Genomic DNA, 14,454 nt, shown 5'->3' with positions numbered 1-14,454 from the left:
AGTTCATCTTATTCCTCCTACTTCCTAACATGCCATAATTGCTTCCCAAAATCCACCGGAGCCTCTTACCCCATGCTGTCTGTGCATGGTCTGTATCTGCTTCTCTGGCTTGAAAGCTGATACACAAAAGGGTTCTGGGATTTTCTGGGGGAGGGACTGCTGTTCAGCTTGTCTCGTTTATTAATAACTTTTGTTTTACTTGAAAGAACCAGCTGGTGATCTGGCAGTCCTCTCATACCAGGGTATTTAAGCTGGCATCATCATATTAAATGTGAATATAAACTTTAAGTGAATTTTCAAGATAAAATATGAACTGTATCCCAAAGGATATTTGTAAAATTATCTCTGCCACATTCTTTACCAAGTTTTCAGAAGTGCTATCTTTTTTTTTTTATTATTTACTTATTTTTCTTATTTTACATATCGACCCCAGTTCCCTTTCCATCCCTCCCTCCCTCTCTTCCACCCTCCCATCCCCCTCCCCCAATCCACATGTAGGGTGGTGCCTTCCAGGAGGGGTCACCTAAATTTGTCAAGTCATTTGGAGTAGGGCCTAGGCCCTCCCTCCTGCCTCTAGGCTAAGGGAGCATCCCTTAACCATAGCTAAATGAAACCAGGGCTCTTGCCTCTGTGTGTTTCCCCCTTTAGGACTGGTTTTGGGGTTTAGCCTCTACCCAGCTTTCCCTTCCATCTCTTCTGAGCCTTTATTATCGGTCCGTCTTTTAAACTCAGCCCACCCCTCACCTCTTTAGACAAATTAAACTAACAGATGTCTGCTTCCGAGCTGTTACTGTTGTGTGCCCAATCCGGAATGTTTGATAGAAAGATTGTATTTCTTCCATGTTCTGCTCTGTGGCTATGTAAATTGAATTTTTAGATTTTAACTGTATTTCTTCAAGTACAGTTTGAACAGCTTACTCACTTTTGCCCACTCTTTTGGCTTTTCCTTCATCCTTAATTTCATTCTGTTTACTGATAAGTGATTTGGTCATGTCATTAGCAGCAAATATCTTCACATAATAACTTTTACAGCAATCTTATAGATCTATTTTTTGTTCCCACTTAAGTTTTTCTTAACTTGATTTATAGCTGACTTTGGGGTAGGGGAGCCAGTCTCACACTGTGTAGCCTAGGCTAGCCTTGAACTTACAGTAGTCTTAGTGTTGGGATAAGTGACCTGCATCACCACAGCTGAAGACCAAGGCTGGAATTCTCTGTTAGGCTGTCAAAAGTAGAAGCTTAGCACTCTGGTTGATTATTTTCTTTTTATTGAAGCCTAGTAATTCTGCTTATCCATTGGGATTATTGTATGGAAACCTTTCTCTTTAAAATGATAATGTCTTTTAAATCTGTTTTCCACTTACAGGTGGTTAAGCTGAAGCAAATAGAGCATACTTTGAATGAGAAAAGAATACTACAGGCAGTGGAGTTTCCCTTCCTTGTCCGACTGGAGTATTCTTTTAAGGTCAGTTGCTCTGCTGTCTAGATGTGCTGTTGACGTAATGGTGACAGGGTTCCAGTGAAGTGGTAAACCACGATGGTGGCCACGTGCTCGCCATGCCTATCAACTCTGGGGATTGGGGTGATGGGGGCGGGGAGTTCTGCTTCACCCTGGAGTAGCTGTTGATGAGGACCTGTGTGCTTTTCACGGAAGGCAACACAAAACCAAGTATTACAGTGATGCAGACACCCTAGGAGGTCTTACGCTCCGTGTAAATGTAGATGCTGAACACACTTTCTACATGGTTTAAACCCTTCCTGTTGTGACCTGGACCTGGACGCTTCATGTAGTAATTTGTATCTGGCTTTTTGTGGTTTGGGTTTTCGCTGTTGTTATTTTGCACCAGGAGAGCCACCTCTGTGCTGTGCTCATGACTCAGATGAATTGGGGAGGGTTGGCCCTGCTGAATCATGGGCAGTATTTGCCTGTGCTTAGTTCTTTGTTCTTTAAATCCAATAAAGCCTTATATACTTAAATATTAAAGCCATCCATCTTGAAAGCATAAGATGAAAATATTCTTATTAGCGTTTCCAAATTGTTTTTTAACTTTGTTACTCCTTTGCATGAGCTGTGCTACTGTGCCATTGCTCCAGTGTTTCATTGTTTTGAAGTTAAATGTCCCCTGCAACAACAGAACAGCAAAAGTCCCAGGCTTCTTCTGGGATACTAAGGGAGTGGAGATGAGTGTGGAGAGGCCAGAACACTTTTTAGTAATATCTTTCCCCCTCAAATTTTTGATCTGTCAAATGGATTTTACTTTTTCCTTTCTAATTTAACATGGTGTCATCCTAAAATGTTTCTTACTAGACTTTATAGTTGGTACTTGTTTGTTATTTGTTCATAGGATAATTCTAATTTATACATGGTTATGGAGTATGTTCCTGGCGGCGAAATGTTTTCTCATCTAAGAAGAATTGGAAGGTTCAGGTAACTGTTGCTCCTGACTTCTTTCCATGTTTGTGTTTACTTTAAACCAGAATACCCTGGAATTTATTAACCCGTATTTTATCCATAGAAAAGTATTAGGTAGAAACTTCGATAGAAGGCCATGCCATATATGAGCTTTAAAATCCAAATCAGAATGCAGTGAAATCAATTTAAATATTCTACCATTGCTAAGTATTATGAGATGGCTTGAAGAGTTTCCAACAAAAAAATACAAAAATTAAATTTTAAAATACCAACATGTACTGAGTAAATAATAGCATTTGAGACATATGATAATATATGCTATGCAACTTATAATATTTAATGGCAATAGCATTTATGGTAGAAATTTGGATGTAAGTGAATATAAGAAAAGAGATATAAAAATAATAGTGATACAGCACTCGGGAGGAAGAAGCAGGTGGATCTCTGTGAGTTGAAGGCCAGACTGGTCTACAGAGTGAGTTCCAGGACAGCTAGGGCTGCACAGAGAAACCCTGCCTCAAAAAGCTAAATAAATAAATGTTATATTGTGGCGAAATTATATTACAAAGTCTTCTACAGTTTAATTAAAGTCTTTGTTACCTTCAGTTTCTTGAATAAGTACACAACTTAAGGGATTTGCAGCATACTAGGTTATCTCTAACACTTCCTAGCTTTTCTCGTAGTTTTATCTGTGTACAAGAGTTATAGCTATTACTGTAAATTAGCAATCATTCAAGAAGTTAATTTAAAATTAAAACCACAACCAGTTTCACTCAATATTCAGAAATCAGTAAAAACCTAAGGAGAGTTTCAGTTAAACGGAGTGTGAGTTCCTCTGAGACTGGTGACTCACAATAGGGTGATCATAGAGTTGGGTAATCACAAGAGTAACAGATAGGCCACTGGGCGTCATTATTTGAGTTGCCTAGGGCCTAGGCAAAGATCTCATCTATTGACCTTTAGAGTAGGGAACCTACTATGTGTGGAAACTGTGTAATGAAAAGTGGCTTCTATTTTTGATAATTTCCTTTTACTCCCTGTTTCCCCTCTTTCCTGTCTCCATGTCTATGTAGGCCCAGAGTCCTCATGTTCCTCTGTAGTTGTCCCTTGCTTACACTGAAATGCCACACCCAACCCTGTCCTAAAACACGGTGCCTCCTTTTCTGCAACCACTTTATGTCTTTGCTTTGGAGCTACCCACATGTGTTTCTTTAACACCCCACATAGTGCTGTGAAAAAAGCAAGCGGGTTGAAATAAGTCAGCGGGATGCTGTCTTTGCTGAATTCTGACATTTGCTGTGTGAGCTCTAGGAACTGCGCTCACCCAGGGAAACCCAGAGGATCTAAGTGATTGCTCAGTGTGACTCCATCTGTCTGGTCACTCATCAAATCCTGACGTACTCTCCTGTCTCCAATTAAAGCTGCTTTAAGTTGTAGACTACAGAGCTACATACCCTCCATGTTTCTTCTACCAACATCAGCTTGTATAAACAAATAAATAGGATACTAAGCAGATCTCATACACACACACACACACACACACATGCACGCACCGGCACACACTCACACGCACACATGGAGAAAAAGTATAAAGGGGCTTCCATATGAAATTCTCATAGATTCCGAGGTCGCATGCCCCCAAACCAGGAAGGAGTCTCCCAGTATCTACTCCAGAGCCTCCCTCATTCTTTACTACGGTGTTTGGACCTGGCTGAAACTGGAGGGGTATGATAAAAATACTGCTGCTCAAAGTGTTATCACATTCCTGAGTCAGCCGGTATTTACGGAGTACCTGAGTAAGGCAAGGACTTGGGAGTGTGTCAGTGTGTATAGAGAGCAGCATGTGTCAAATTCTTTGTAGAAATTTCTCGTTCTGGTGCCATCCCCTGAGGAAAATCATAGTAACAATTGAGGTTGTTCATAAAAGACACAAATCTGAAAGTCATTAAAGTCAGGCAAATTGGCAAACATTCAATGAATGTACTAGAAAATGAACTAGAAATTTGGTACACCATTTTCAAATAACACTAAAATTGTAGCACGAAAATTACACTAATATATCAAAGTTGCATATGTGCCCTATGCATAAGAAGCTCACCTGGGTTTTACAAACATTCAGTGAGTGTGTGTGTGTGTGTGTGTGTGTGTGTGTGTGTGTGTGTGTGTAACTATAAACATACCTAGTATGAGATTTGGAAATTCACATGAGAAGGATGCCTGTGGATTTTAGACGGGCTGTGTGCACTCTTCTTTTTTAAAATTTTATTAATTTATTTTTTACATTCCAATCTAGTTCCTCCTCCTTCCTCCCCACCCCTGCCCCCCCCCACCTCTCCTCTGCTCCTCAGAGAGAGTAAGTTCTCCCCTAGGGAGTCTACTAAGTCTGTCCCATCATCTCATTGAAGCAAAACCAAGAAACCTCTCTCTTATCCATACTTTCCATCATACCTTTTCTCCGATGAGTGTGTCCCAGCCGTTTGTGCAGCATGAACTACTTCAGAGTAGGGGTACAGATTTCATCTTCAGATGACCACAGATAAGATTCTGTACAGTGAAACCCTTTACGCCTATGAACTGGGAGCTGTACTGGTGGCTCTTAGAGACTACAGAGTGGACACATTTACTTTTCCATCCTTCTCAGGCCAGCTGTAATTATAAAGGCATTACTGACTTCCAATGTGGGCAGTGATAATTTGCAATAAGATGACCATTTTAAAATTATGTTTTCCTCAGTATGAATTAAGGTCCTGAGTGCATCTTATATTTACAATTATATAAAGGAAATATGTCCCATAAATGTCCAGCAGTGTTATTTGAAGGCAGTAGATATTTGTATAATGATGAGTTCTTCTCCTGAATTTGAGTGAAAATATCTCACCCCAGACCCATCTTCTCTTTTGCAGTGAACCCCACGCTCGCTTCTACGCAGCTCAGATTGTGCTAACGTTTGAGTACCTCCACTCCCTGGACCTCATCTACAGAGATCTCAAGCCTGAGAACCTCTTAATTGACCACCAGGGTTACATCCAGGTAGGACTGGAACGCTGCATGGATGTCCTGAGGAATATCTTCACACATTTCACCTCAACTGTTATGACGGGCTTCACTAGTTTTGTTGTCCAAGGGAAAAAGTTGTCTCTATCCAGAAGGCTCAGAGTGGGTTCATAGGTCTGCCGCTACAGAGCAGTAAGCATCACGTCAAGGAGGGACCTGTGTCTTTCTCCTAGAGATGGACTCCTGCAAAAGGAGCAGTTTAGCTAAACGGGGAGTAGTGATGAATGCCAGGAACCCCCGAGTGTGCAGGCTGAGCAGCCCTCAGTCAGAAAATCCACATGAAAGATTCCAGTGCGAAGCCCTTTGGTGTGCTGATAGGACACCAAAGTGAAAAGCCCCTCCGGTGACTGGATGCGGCTTCACGGCACTCTCAAGGGGGTGTGCCCTGAAGACATCTTTGCAATTCCTCCCGGCTGTGGCTGAAAGGAGCCTAAGAAGCGTGAGATTTTGTGTCTGGACTCTCACCAGGGTCTCTCCCTGTGCATTTGATTGATTGATAGATAGATAGATAGATAGATAGATAGATAGATAGATAGATAGATAGATAGATAGATAGATAGATGGGAAAAAACATGGTAAAAGCAAACCCTTTGGTTCCAAGTATTTTGGATATGGGGTACTCAGCCTGCATTGTCTCTTAATATTAACAACCTTGTGAATTGTAAATATTCTTCTTGTCACCATTTTAAAGCTGATAAGACTCGGTCACAGTCAGGAGTGGAAGAATTAGAATTTTAACCCAGACAGTCTAGTCCCCGAGTCCAGGCACTTTACCCCTCAAATATGTGGCGGATGAGACCTAACTTCAGACTGCAGTTGGTGGCTGTGTCCCCTCCAGTTCTGTTAATAGCACAGGGCCGTGGCTTTCCGTGGCCTTCTTGGCAGAGACAGGTCCACAGAGCCTTTTCCTGGTGATACACTTTACGCCAGAGACGTTGGGCTTGAGGGGTATTTTCCTCAGCGCTTACTCCACAGTACCTTCCTTTTTCACTTTTTAATTACTTACATCTGTCACCTGTCACCCTACATTTATTTACTGTTTGGAGAAGAGTTTTGTAGCCTTGCTGTTCTGATCTTCATTCACTAAATAGTTGCCTGCGTGAATTACTCTCAATCACATTGGCTCCTTTTCCCCCCATGGATTTCATTGTCATCCTGAATTTTAGCTTTGAATGTTCTCTGTGAAGTGAGCGACGCTTCCATCCCTTTCACAGGTCACAGACTTTGGGTTCGCCAAGAGAGTGAAGGGCAGGACTTGGACACTGTGCGGCACTCCGGAGTACCTGGCCCCAGAGATCATCCTCAGCAAGGTACGGGCTGCCGCCCACAAAGCCCCTGTCAGGATTCTTCCCTGGCTGGCCAGTGCAGGAGGCCTTTTCTGGTGACAAGGGGGGGGGGTCAGTTCTCTCTTCTGTTCCAAGTCACCACCTAAGTGAAGGGGATGTCTGAAAGTTATTTTTAATCTTAGTTTCATAGCAATAATACAGCAACTAAATGTTTTTAGCCTTGCTGAAGCCTGAACTACATTGCAAATGGTAGAGTGAGGTGCTAGTACATTTACATTTAATATAACAAATGTAGCCACACCTAAAAGGATGTTTACATTTTCCCTTTCTTCTCTGGATGGCAAAAGCAGGAAGGGGAAGTGAAAAGGCCGAGCTCAGAGGAGCAACTGAGGAGAAGAGACACGGCCTAATGCGCTGTAGACTTCCTAAGTTAGCTTCTCAGCCTTACAGTCTGACTAACCAATCTTTAAAAATTCATAAGCATCATTGTTGGAAACGTTACACATTTCTCCCTTTCCTGCACTTATAATGTGACCACAAAATAAGAATGGAAACCTGTACACGTGTACACACTAGAGTACACGAATGCTCATTGCACAAAATTTGGAGATTGTAGAAAAGTGAAGAAACCAAAAATCCTGGAGTCCTAGCACCCCAAAGACAGTTTTTAAGAAAAGACATTTTATACGTTTTTCTAATATGAGTTTAAGATGAAATCATGGTGAATGTATACTTTGTGTATGGGTTTTTAATGCTAACATTCCTGCACACATGGCTGTGCACGTGTGTGTTGCTAATGCATGTGTGCAAATGTACCATAAAGTAGTTAGTCACGCTTCTGTTGTTGGCTGTTTACATTGTCCTGTTGTTCTGTTGTTTGTTGTTTCTGATATTTTATATATAGTAAAGTTTTCCTATATTTTCAGAAGTGGAATGTGTTTAAGGCCCTTGATATAAATTACCAAGTTGCTGTCTAATAAGATTGCAGCGTTTTACCACTTAACCAGGAGTGTGTGTTATTTTACTCCATCCTTTCCAGGCTTAAGACTGTTCATTTAAAAGACAGTAAATGGTATCTCATTGCTATATTTGATTATGAGTTATATTTTCAAATATGTAATTACCACTTAGTTTTTCTTTATATGTATATATAAATCGAATTCTGAGTATATGTCCTTTGCTATCTATGTATAGTGTTTTTATTAATGATTTTTTAAAATCTCTGTTTAAACACTCCACAGAATGTAAAACATACGTTAAAGTGAGCACTTGATCCCATTCCTATTAGTAAGATGTCGTTCTGCTTATTACAAACCTCCTTTAAAACATATAATCAGGAAAGAAGGAAATCTCCGTATTGTATTGTATTTTACCTGGTGGTTAGAAAGCTAAATGATTAGTAAAGCTAACATCTTGACAAAAAGGTGGAATGTGAGATTGTTGTTTTTTTCCCACATAGTCTTAGTTGATACAGATCATGACTGATAGCAAACTTAATGTAAATGTATTAATATAAACATTATCAATAGGTATCCTCTTACAAAGTGTTCTGCATGTGTATTTTAGTAAGCTTGTTATAAAAAAAAAAAAAAAATATGCCAGATGAAATAGATGAGAACCTGGCTTGTATTTGGCTCCAGTGTATTTTTTAAACATGCCTTTCTTTTGATATGGTATTCACAAAACCTTATGCATGAGCTCTCCTTCCTGTGCCTTCAGGGGATGAGACACTGAACACAAAGAGCAAACATCGTGCATGGAGGGTAATAGTGGTCAGAGGACACTTCAGCTTTACTTTTCAAAAGATACTGAAATAGACATGATTATCTTGAGTATTTTCACCTTCCCAGGTCCGAGAATATGGGCTGTTCCGAAGTCAGTTCATCATGTGTTGTTCCAGTAATGCAATTTTGTTTTGCTTTCTAGCTATGCTGTTGCAAACATAATGCATAGGTAATGGCTTAGGATGGGCCTCCAGAGGTGATTTCTGCCATTGACTAGCAGCAAAAGTCTCCCACTGAAACGGAAGAGGTTTCACGCTCAGTGTTAGTCTCAGTGATTTGAGGAACATGATTTAACAGTCCTTCCCAAAATCAAACTCCGGTATCTGGAAATTGCTTCATTTAATTAAACCTGCCCTGATAGGCTTTGTTAGCTTCCCATATTCCTTTTTTCACAGCTAAGCGCTGTGGTTGTGTTCATACATTTCCGGATCATTTTGAGATTGTCATTTTCCTGAGTAACTTGCCTGGTGATCAGCACTGCTGCTCCTTTGTTTCAGGGCTACAATAAGGCAGTGGACTGGTGGGCACTGGGGGTGCTGATCTACGAGATGGCCGCTGGCTACCCCCCCTTCTTTGCAGACCAGCCAATCCAGATTTATGAGAAGATCGTCTCTGGCAAGGTGAGTGATGCGCCCGGTTAGTCCTTTCTTCCCCTTCGTCTGGTGTGGGTTAAAGTTGGCAGATAGAACCCTTGTCGGGCATGAGCTGCTCCCCTCTGTGTTGACATCTTTAGGTAGAGAGCTGTTGCTCAAACATGTCAACAGGGTACTAAGGCAGCTTCCACTTTCAGGGTTTTGGTTTGTTGAGTAAAGATTGTAACTATTCACAGTAATCCTATAAATCACAATTTTGATCTCATGGATTTGTGCTTGGGGAACAGTTTTAGGGACTGCTTTTATGTAACTGTTCTTTTTGAATTACATCAAAAGTGAAAATAAAGTAGATGGGCCTTTTCTGAGAAGAATTTACAGAATTGATTTTAACAGAATTGCTTATGTTTAATGCAGTTATAATTGGTGCCGAATTTTAGCAAACAGGAAATAACAATTATCCTTGACCGTGAGTGAACTGAGCGTGTGACACTGGTAAATTATCCCATTAACTCTGCTTTTGCACTTTTAGTCTCTGAACGCCAGTCTCCTGCCTTAGCTCATGTTGTACTCTTTTCTGAGATGTAGTGGTGTCATTGGGAAGGAAAGCACGGCTTTTGGAGCTTTGGGGCTGGAGAGAGTGCTCCCAAGGTAAAGGTGTCTTCTCTAAGCGAAAGGCGAAGCCAGCTCCTGCAGGCTGTCCCAGCTCCTGCACACTCTCCCAGCTCCTGCAGACTGTCCTCTGAGCCACACTTCTTGCTCTCATTGATGATATATACCACACCCTTTAACTTGTCCTTTGTGTTTTGTGAAGAGTGCCACCAAGGAATGGACTTAAGTAGCATTTCCCTGAGACAGGTGCACTTCCCTTTTTGGTTGTTGTACTTTATGACCTTCTTAGGTAAAGATAAATCTTAGGTAGAGAAGTGAGGTCTCCATTTATTTCTACCTCAACCAGATTCATACTCTGAATGCTTGTTAAGCTGAGCTCAGTATCCATGAATTTAAATTTTATAGTGTTAAATATTCACAACTTACCATGGATAGCCAATAACATAATAATTTAACCTTGATGCTAGGATCCAGATTTAAATTGTAGATGTTCTACCATGAGGCTGCTCGAAAAGACACTTATTAGTAACTGTCTGTCCATCCATTGAGGGTTCCTGGTCCACGTGGCAGTGTTACTCCAAATCTCACAATGTATGTGCCTTGTAGGAAGGTCTTGAGATTTTGTTCCTTATATTTTATTACATTTTCTGGGGAGGCTTTGATATTAGATTAATATTCACAAATTAGAGGGCTAGCCATAGACATTAAATTTGTGACAGGTGAAAAGCAAACACCTCCTGCTTATAAATGAACTGACATGATGTCTGAGGGTGGACACTGGGAAGGGCATACAGGAGAATGGAATGCAGTCTTTATTCCTAGTGAGAAAAATCTCTGCTGTTCTCGTTACATTGTAGATCTGTACTTCAGGTTTCTTACCTTTGTGATTGTTTTCCCTAGCATAATTTATAACAAGAACTATGGATATGCATAAAATAAACCATGGCACAAAAATTTAGTAGTGGCGGTAATTTTGTTTTTAAGAACATGGCCTGGAGAGCTGGCTTGATGCTCTTGCTAAGGTCCAGGGTTTGGTTCCAGCATCCACATGGCAGCTTACAGCATCTGGAAACTCAAGTTCTGTGGGGATCTGCTCCCCTGGCCTCCACAGGCTTCTGTACTCACATGATACACATAAACTCATGCAGACACACACACACACACATTCATAAAAATAATCAATAAATAGTAAATTTTAAAAAGAAAGTAAGAAGTGAATACTTAAATTTTAAAAGAGAATAAGAACCAAAGGTCATATGAGACATAACAAGAAAATATATTAAAGCTGTAACAGGAGAATATTTTTTAATGCAAAGTAGAAATGTAGAAATTAAAGGAATGTTTCAAATAATTTAACTAGAAGTAACTAGAAAGCTCCTGAGCCTTTTCCATACTACTTTTATACCTCTTCATAAAAGAAATCAAATTATAATGAAGATGCTGCATAAGCTAAATTTATGTTTACTTAGGATAACGGCTTTAGTTAAAATAAGTGCATCTCTCCTGGTATGAATAGCCTCAGCTTGACTTGGGCAACATTTTTTCAGCTGTTTGTGAATGTTTTTAACTTCATGTCCAATTTAATATTTTGTATCCAATAACTTAATATCTTCTAAAGCTATAACCATTTAAAATATGATCACACTGTTTTAAAAGCATGAACTATATCACACCACAATGGGAATGGTTTTCATTTTTTTATTATTTTATTTTTATTTTACATATCGATCCCAGTTCCCTCTCCCTCCATCCCTCTTTCCCTCTCTATCCCCTCCCATGCACCCCAACCACCCTCCCCTCCCATCCCCCCCCCACTCCACATGTAGGGTTATGCCCTATAGGAAGGGTCATATAAATCTGTCAAGTCATTTGGAGTAGGGACTAGACCCTCTCTCCTGTCTCTAGGTTTAGGGAATATCCCCCCCATGGGGGATGTGCCCCCAAAATCCTTTTGTGCACCAGGGATACATCCTGGTTCCACTGTGTGAGGACCCTTAGACTGCTCAGTCCTTCTGGCTGGGACACATGTTCAGGGTGTCTGAGTCAGTCCCATGCTGGATTCCCAGCTGTCAGTCTGGGGGCCTGTTAGCTCCTCTTTGTTCAGGTCAGCTGTCTCTGTGTGATTCTGCGGTGTGGTCTTGTCCTCTCCATCTGTATCTGGGTTCTAAGTCGACTCAGTGTTTAGTTGTGGGTATCTGCTTCTGTTTCCAACAGGTACTAGATGAGAGCTCCATGATGGTGGATAAGTTAGTTGATATTATTATCAGGGAAGGGCACTTATGGTAGCCTTTCCACTGTTGCTCAAATTGTTTGTTGGAGTCAGTCTTGTAGCTCTCTGAACATTTCATCAGGTTCAGTTTTCTCCTCAATCCTATAATGCTTCCCTCTTTTATGTTCTTTCTATCTCTCTCTCTCTCTCTCTCTCTCTCTCTCTCTCTCTCTCTCTCTTCCTCTCTTTCTCCCTATCTCTCTTTTCTCTCTTCTATTTCTCCCCTGACTCAATCTTCCTAGTCCCACATGCTTTCCTCTCCTCCCCTTCTCTTTCTCCTAGCTCCCTCTACACACACTGCCCCCTCCCACTCCACATGTGCTGTGGAGAACTTGTCCCTTCCCCCTTCTGTGAGGGACTTTATATGAATCTCTTAGAATACACCTTGTATCCTAGTTCCTCTAGTGGTGTGAATTATAGGCTGATGATCCTTTGCTCTATGTCTAAACTCCATATATGAGCGAGTACACACCATGTTGCTCTTTTTGTGACTGGGTTATCTCACTGAGGATGGTTTCTTCAAGTGCTATCCACTTGCCTGCAAATTTCAAGATTCCATTGCCCCCCCACAGAGTAGTATTTCATTGTATAGATGTGCCATATCTTCTTTATCCATTCTTCACTTGAGGGGCATCTAGGTTGCTTCCAGGTTCTTGCTATTACAAATAATGTTGCTTCGAACATAATTGAGCACATGTCTTTGTTGCATGGATGTGGATCATTTAGGTATATGCCTAAGATGGGGTTTGCTGGGTCCTGTGGTAAACTAATTCCCATTTTCCTGAGGAATCACTATATTGATCTCCAAAATGGCTATACAAGTTTGAGCTCCCACCAGCAGTGGAGGAGTGTTCCCCCTTTCTCCACATCCTCTCCAGCATAAGTTGTCATTGGTGTTTGTAATTTTAGCCATTCTGGCAGGAGTAAGATGGTATCTCAAAGTTGTTTTGATTTGCTTTTTCCTGATAGCTAAGGATATTGAGCACTTTCTTAAATGTCTTTCAGACTTTTTAATTTCCTCTATTGAGAATTCTCTCTTTAGTTCTGTACCCCATGTTTTAATAGGGTTATTTGTGTTTTTTTTTTTTTTTTTTTTTTTTTTTTTTTTTTTTTGGTGACTAGTTTCTTGTGTTCTTTGTAAATTTTGGAGATCTGTCATATGTAGAATTGGTAATAATCTTCCCAGTTGGTGGGCTGCCATTTGGTCTTGTCAACTGCGTCCTTTGCCTTACAGAAACTTCTAAGTTTGAGGAGGTCCCATTTATTAATTGTTGATCTCAGTGTCTGTGCTACTGCAGTTATGTTCAGGAAGCGGTCTCCTATACCAATTTGTTCAAGAGAACTCCCACTTTCTCTTCTAAGAGGTTCAGTGTGGCTAGATTTATGTCCATTTAGACTTGAGATTTGTGCATAGTGATAGACATGGTCTATCTGCAGTCTTCTACACACTATCATCCAGTTGTGCCACCACCATTTGTTGAAGATGCTTTCCTCTTTCCATTGTATACTTTTAGCTGTTTTGTCAAAAATCAGGTGTTCATAGGTGTGTGAGTTAATATCAGGATTTTCGATACGATTCCATTGGTCTACCTGTCTACTTTTGTCCCAATACCAGGTTGTTTTCAGAACTATAGCCCTGTAGAAGAGCTTAAAGTCAGGGATGGTGATGCCTTCTGAAATTCTTTTATTGTACAGGGTTATTTTTGCTATCCTGGGTCTTTTGTTTTTCTGTATGAAATTGATTATTATCCTTTCAAGGTCAGTGAAGAATTGTGCTGGGATTTTAATGGGGATTGCATTGAATATATACCTTGCTTTCGGCAAGATTGCCATTTTATCCTACCTATCCAAGAGCATGGGAGATCTTTCCATTTCCTGGTATCTTCTTTAATGTCTTTCTTTAAAGACACGAAGTTCTTAATATATAGGTCTCTCACTTGTTTGGTAAGCATTACCCCAAGATACTTTATGTTGTTTGTGGCTATTGTAAAGGGTGATGTTTCTCTGATTTCTTTCTCAGCCCCTTTGTCGTCTGAATAAATTAGGGCTACTGATTTTTTTGAGTTTATCTTGTATCCTGCTAGTTTGCTGAAGGTGTTTATCAGCTGTAGGAGTTCCTTGGTAGAGTTTTTTGGGTCGCTTATGTAAACTACCATATCATTTGCAAATAGAGACAGTTAGACTTCTTCCTTTCCAATTTGTATACACTTAATCTTCTTTTGTTGTCTTATTGCTTTAGCTAGAACTTCAAGTACAATATTGAAGAGATGTGGAGAGAGAGGGCAGCCTTGTCTTGTTCCTGATTTTAGAGGAATCATCTTAAGCTTCTGTCCATTCAGTTTGATGGTGGCTGTTGGTTTACTGTATATTGCTCTTATTATGTTTAGGTATGTTCCTGTTATCCCTGATCTCTCTAAGACCTTTATCATGAAAGGATGTTGAATTT

The 14,454-nt window shown here is 40.5% G+C and overlaps 1 protein-coding gene across 3 annotated transcripts in view; it reads left to right on the top strand.

The window, feature by feature from the left end:
• The window catches only part of Prkacb (protein kinase cAMP-activated catalytic subunit beta), an 89,780-nt gene that overhangs the window by 60,089 nt on the left and 15,237 nt on the right, over positions 1–14,454 (top strand). For all 3 annotated transcript variants that reach the window (XM_051195023.1, XM_051195013.1, XM_051195031.1), the window contains exons 4-8: positions 1,367–1,465; positions 2,346–2,428; positions 5,317–5,443; positions 6,682–6,777; positions 9,035–9,157. In XM_051195023.1, coding sequence (XP_051050980.1) covers positions 1,367–1,465; positions 2,346–2,428; positions 5,317–5,443; positions 6,682–6,777; positions 9,035–9,157 — 528 coding nt within the window. The remainder of the gene's footprint in view (positions 1–1,366; positions 1,466–2,345; positions 2,429–5,316; positions 5,444–6,681; positions 6,778–9,034; positions 9,158–14,454) is intronic.

The sequence above is a fragment of the Phodopus roborovskii genome, unplaced genomic scaffold, assembly GCF_943737965.1.
Source record: "Phodopus roborovskii unplaced genomic scaffold, PHOROB, whole genome shotgun sequence".
Lineage (NCBI taxonomy): Eukaryota > Metazoa > Chordata > Mammalia > Rodentia > Cricetidae > Phodopus > Phodopus roborovskii.
The sequence above is the reverse complement of the archived record's forward strand: the minus strand, read 5'-3'. Positions and strand labels throughout refer to the sequence as shown.